Source organism: Dendroctonus ponderosae, unplaced genomic scaffold (genome assembly GCF_020466585.1).
Source record: "Dendroctonus ponderosae isolate FM_Combo_2020 unplaced genomic scaffold, Dpon_F_20191213v2 Dpon_F_20191213_3, whole genome shotgun sequence".
NCBI classification, from domain to species: Eukaryota; Metazoa; Arthropoda; class Insecta; order Coleoptera; family Curculionidae; genus Dendroctonus; species Dendroctonus ponderosae.
In genome coordinates, this window is record NW_026018508.1 from 13,416,010 (window position 1) to 13,421,581 (window position 5,572).

The 5,572-nt window shown below is 38.3% G+C and overlaps 1 protein-coding gene across 1 annotated transcript; it reads right to left on the bottom strand.

Moving 5' to 3' along the window:
- Positions 1 to 124: 124 nt before the first annotated feature.
- On the bottom strand, positions 125 to 4,561 carry LOC109537502 (exostosin-3). The gene is made up of 12 exons (XM_019904274.2): positions 4,045 to 4,561; positions 3,696 to 3,937; positions 3,463 to 3,638; positions 3,188 to 3,379; positions 2,865 to 3,127; positions 2,409 to 2,649; positions 2,036 to 2,353; positions 1,792 to 1,933; positions 1,121 to 1,534; positions 913 to 1,067; positions 588 to 841; positions 125 to 533 (listed from the first exon to the last, which is right to left on the bottom strand). The coding sequence occupies exons 1-12, from the start codon at positions 4,363 to 4,365 to the stop codon at positions 429 to 431; spliced, it is 2,823 nt and encodes a 940-aa protein (XP_019759833.2). The 5' UTR covers positions 4,366 to 4,561; the 3' UTR covers positions 125 to 428.
- Positions 4,562 to 5,572: the final 1,011 nt, after the last annotated feature.

Genomic DNA, 5,572 nt, shown 5'->3' on the forward strand with positions numbered 1-5,572 from the left:
CTGATGATGGTGGAAAAATACACCGAAACGTATTTTGATTGATAAATAGAGACAATAAATGACTGAAACCCAGGAATGAATTTCATTTGGAATTGAAACACAGTCAGGAAAGTATATACAATAATTGCCAATTTAATACACTTTTTTGCTTTATTCTATTACGGGTTTAAGTAACAGCTAAATTGCAGGTCACAATACTCATCATAAAAAAAACTTAAGCGATATCAATTGAACATTCTTGAGACCAATACGTATTTGTAATTTTTTTAAATATTAACGTTAAAAACTCTTAATATTAGCTCACCAATTCGACACAAATGGCACATCAGTCATAACAAATATGATTTAGAAAATATTTACAAAACTAGATAATAACATAATAGACAACACAATTGTTCAATAAAACACAGTCAACATAAAAAGTCTACTTAAATAAACTTGAAGCATTTCTGCTTGTCATGTGGTATTCTCGTTTTAAAAAGAATAGAGTCTGCTCTATATTGTGTGTTAAGTAGTGGCGTATATCCGAATACCTGCATAAACAGGCAGGCATTAATTGACGCACAAAAGCAAATAAACAAACTTACCTGCGTGAAAAAGTTGATACATTTGTGCCTTTCTTGAAAATGTGTGTCGTCCTCAGACAGGCTTTGTGGACACCCAGAACACCTAAACGTCCATCTGGATGTTACTTTCACGGGCGGTTTTTTCGTTATATGGCTAACCAAAAAGTTCATCGCAATATCCTCACAATTCATATATTCATCTACTTTGTCTCGGACGGCTTGTGGAAGCCATTTCCAATACAGGTGTAAGTAGTGCCTATGAAGAAAGGCTGCACCTATGAAAGATAAGCGCAATTTTTTGAAAATTACTTGGACTTTTGCGAGCTCCGAAGAGTGAAATTCCTACCTGTTAGTACCATACTTAATTCACAACTGTAGTTTGAGTTGTACAACCATCCATTTTTGGTATTCAAGTCCCAAGCGTGGAATCTTCCAGGGAATCCCACAATTCGGTCTCTATGCTCTCTCCACACCCGGAAACCGAATAAAATCTCATCGTGCCTACAAATCGCTCAACATGAATCCGCATATTTATAATATACAAATGCACACACCTTAAATGCGCATCATCATCCACAGACAAAATAGCTTCAGTGTTTAAATTCTCCAACGGTAAAAACCGATTGTTTAACGAATTTCTAGCGGCTTTAACAATGTGAACTGGAGCGCCAATGTCGGGCCACTTTAATTCAGGACTGGGTAGCCGAGGTGAATTCCATATCACGACTACAGAATGAAGGTAGGGAAGCCCCCGTAGTCTGGCTATGGAATCTAGCAGAACCTGCTCCCTTTCGTAGGTCAATAGGAGAATAGTGAATTGTTCTCTAGGACTGTTCCCTCCAAGTGCGTCGGAGAATTCCTTTCCAGAGCCACCAGCCCCGTTTGCGATCGGTCTGAAACCTCTTTCGGAGCCCACAAACTTCGCATCAGAAGGAAGCAATGGGTCCATAGGCAAGGCTGGATACAATCTAAGGAAATATTTATAATTTTTAACCAGCTTCGAAAAATAAACTTTTGTTTGGCAAACTGCTTATGCTAAGAAATCCAAAAGTTTTTTAAGACTTGCTCGATACAACTGAACTTAGCTCCTGCTTGATTGTGTTCTATCGAATTGCGGTTTTTCTTTTTTTGTCTATGTTTTAGGGGCATTCGTTTATAAAATGTTTTTTTCTTGTTATCAGCTTTGCTTGATTTGTATGATTTAGGAATTAAAACAAAAACCCACCTGAAAGGATCACCCCAATCGTTCCATATCTCGGGGCCTTGTGTTAAACCTAAACTAAAGTTTCTCCTGAACGATAAGCTGTCATATGGAGGTTCCAACGGACCCAAGCTTTCTTCTTGTTCGACATCACCAGTTACCGGCACTAAACAAAAAATAATGCATGTTTATAACGAAAACAATTCAAATTGTACAGAATCGCTCGCTTATTTTATAGTGGTGTAACTGTTCAAAGTGTCTGCTTTACCTAATATAGGCTGAAAAGTATCATTAAACACGCTAATCGCTGCAACTGTATCGGCTGGCAGAGCAGGTATATTCAGCCGGTTCCTCAAAACCGCTACTATTGTATCCAAAGTACTTTGCACTGAAGCTAAATATCTCTCCCAAATAAGCCGGCCTTGTCTTCTAAAAAGTTGAATGTCTTCATCAGGAATCGTTCTTAAGAGAAAGTGCAATTCAGTGACTCGAGCTTTTGGCAAAAAAATTACAACCCGCTTCCATTGAACAACTTCATCATAGGCCAGTTTAACCTGGTCTCCTCCTAGGATTACTGGGACAGCACCTGGAAACTCATTCAATTGAGCAAAAATGTTTGTTAAAAATGTTTTCGAACTGACCAGATCGTAAAGCCTCATATACTCTGGCTTGCAGTAAGGTGGTGGACAGAAAATCTGTAGAACTGGGAGCAAAAATAAGGGCAAACGTGGAGTCTTTCAAAACAGTCCTTCGACTGCTGTCTGTTCCACAAAGGGCCCAATCCTGAGGTCCGGTATTTCTAGTATCATCACTTGCGGGAATACACTCGAAATCGAACAAAAACTTGTCGGAAGTGTGAGTATTTCCAAGCTCTTTCAAATGCTACAAAAAAATGTTTATTTATTGTTTGCAGCGTGTAAGGAGTATTCACACGCCATTCAACTGCGGCTTCAGAGATAGAACAGATACAAAAATAAAGAAAGTTTGTTGCCAATTCGCAGTTGATTTGCGTGTATGAGTACAGGGAGACTAACAAAGGGTGAAGCGGAATTTTTTTGAAGATTATACGAGTCAATTGATCCCCCAGAATACGTTACCTGCAGGATAAAATTGTTCAGCTCTATATTTTCCTTCTCCAATGCCGCATCATGCGTTGAAAGTTGCTTTTCAGCGGCGTTGCTTTTGTTGGCTTTGATTTCTCCTTGAAACGACAATAAGTATTTACGACGACTTGGTAACATGTAGGCACACTCTTGCCAAACGTCGCCCCCTGGAGGGCCCAAAACAGGCGAGACGATTAAGTCGAAGCCATCTCGAAAATATTCATAGTAAAAAGTCGATTGTACTAAGATGGCCCTTCCTGTAAGCAATAAAAATTTAGTAGGACTACAGGTTTTTTATAGACTTTAGTGGATACTACCTGTATCAACATTGGAAAAAATATCTCCACTATTAGCGCTCAAATCTCGTCTAGCTAGATTAAGGAGAACATGATTTCGACCATCACCTCCCCAATAGGGCAACCTTTTCAATGCCTCAGAGTTAAGGGGCGGCAAATTCAAGTGATTGCCAACATTTTCACTGATATCATCTGTGTCTTTTAAAGCTTCACCTATCGAAAGTATTGCAGGTTCAAATTGGAGGTGGTCAGCAGTTAAAGACACTCATGAACTTTTCTAAAAATACTCAACTTACCTACTAGTACCAGATATATGCATGCCTCCACTGGATCATGTGTTAAGTGAGGATTGTAACCCAATACTTGTTTAAGAGTGGTTTTCAAAAAACCATCCACATCCCATCCATCATTCATAACAGGATTTTGATCCGGATCGTACAAGTATACTGGAAACCCTGATGTTAACGAGCACCTAGAAAAAATGCATTTTCATGAAGGCATTTTAAGTGAATTGATATAAAGTGGTTACCTGGAATGATCGAAACATGTAAACATTCTGCAGTTTCTCGATCGGTCTCGTGAAATGGCTGGTAAAATGGGCGGTACAGAGTCAGGCAAAAGCCTCGGCGGCAGTGCTAAGTCTGGCGTATTTTGCTGCAATGCTTCATGCATGGCTACTTGTGCCTGTTCCACAGATATCTTAAGTCTATTTAAATTAGTCTGTTGGTGTACTAGCTCTAGCTTTAGTTCTTCAATGTTTTTCGCGTAATTCTGAAATAAATTCATCGAATTGTGAGAGTTAAGTAAATTTCAAATCCACACTTTGGAAGAACAAAAACACGTTTCCAAGTTGATAACCAAGTCCTACTCAATCCTACCTGAAGTTCCTGTTTGAACTGCCGTCTTTTCTTCTCGATATTTCTGAGTTCACTCAGAACTGAGCCCCTGATCCTAACTAATTCCTCCACACCCACTCTGAGGTCAATTTCGCGAACATCCAGCTCATCTGGTAGTTCCAAGTGGGAATGGGCACTGTGATTAATAAGACTAGAATTCCTTTCAACTTTCGATAAATAGAAGTGTGTAATTAACGGCGTTAAGATGAGGATTGCGAGTACCATAATAACAATTCGGGATAATTTTACACTAATTAACCATTGGCAAAAGGTTTGACGGGGCTGTTCACTTAAAAGATGCATTTTGGGGCTGATTTGGCTGTAAAACTATTTTTCTTGCAATTCACTGGGGTATTTCTGAGCACGCTTCAACACACAATACACCATTTTACTAATTTCCGCGTTCCCACTAACTGAGGCTACATATAGAAATTAAATACAAATCTATTTGCATCTTGTTTACCTACCATTATGTTTGGTTAGTTTAGCTTGACATTTTCCGCAAGAAGCTACGCGTCTCTTAGAACAAAGAACAAGTTGGCAATGCCGCTTGTAAGGACTGGAAACACAGAGTGTGGAGTAATTTCAGGCTTGTGCTGTTGAAGTTATCAACATGCCCACCTATAGATCATCTTTTTTTTAGTAGACTGAAAATACATAGAAAATCATTGTCGCATAAATAGCAATAAAAACGAATGCACCGAACTCATTAATTTTATTTATTTTTTTCCATTTTTGTGATATGTTCAAAATAGATTCAAGGTTTTTCTTATCATGCATAAATTGAAGCCCCGTGGCAAAAAATATGTGAAATATAATAAACTGTAAACTTATAATTATAACTTTCAGAGCTAATTAATGAAAAAATCCCTGAAGGAGACCACAATTCGAAACTTTCAGACCACATTAAGTGTCGTTTTTCTTATTGCATGCGAGAATCGGCATCATTACAGATCTCTTAGATTTTGAGCAATTTACATTTTTCGAAACGGTTGCAGAAAGATTGAAAATTCAGGGAAGAATCCCTGCAGAAACTTCAAATTCAAAACTTTCGGAACACATTAAGCAAGCATTTGGCTCGTAAAAAGTAAGATTTTAAAAAAATTGCAAAAAGTCAACGAACGTGGTTTGTAATCGCGTGAGTTCCAAAATTCTTTAAAACATGCCTGAAGGAGTTTCAAATTCGGAACCTTCAGACCATATTAAGTGCAACCCATTCAATTCTCTATCCAACGATGCCAAAACGAATTCTCTGGCTCGAATGGTTCTTGAGAAACTTCGCTTTTTTCGAAGTTTCAGCGTCATGTTCAAGTGGATTTTGCAACTCAAAGAAAACCACGCAAATCTAAAACTTCTTGAATTCCAGTATTTTTTGAGAAAACTGCCAACAGTTCCCCATCCGTGGTTCACTTTTTAAAAAGGCCATTTATTTATCTCTAGAATAATGTCCAAATGAGCGTTCTTACTCATTTTGCCTCCGAGATATGAGCAAAAACGGGACGGAAAACGT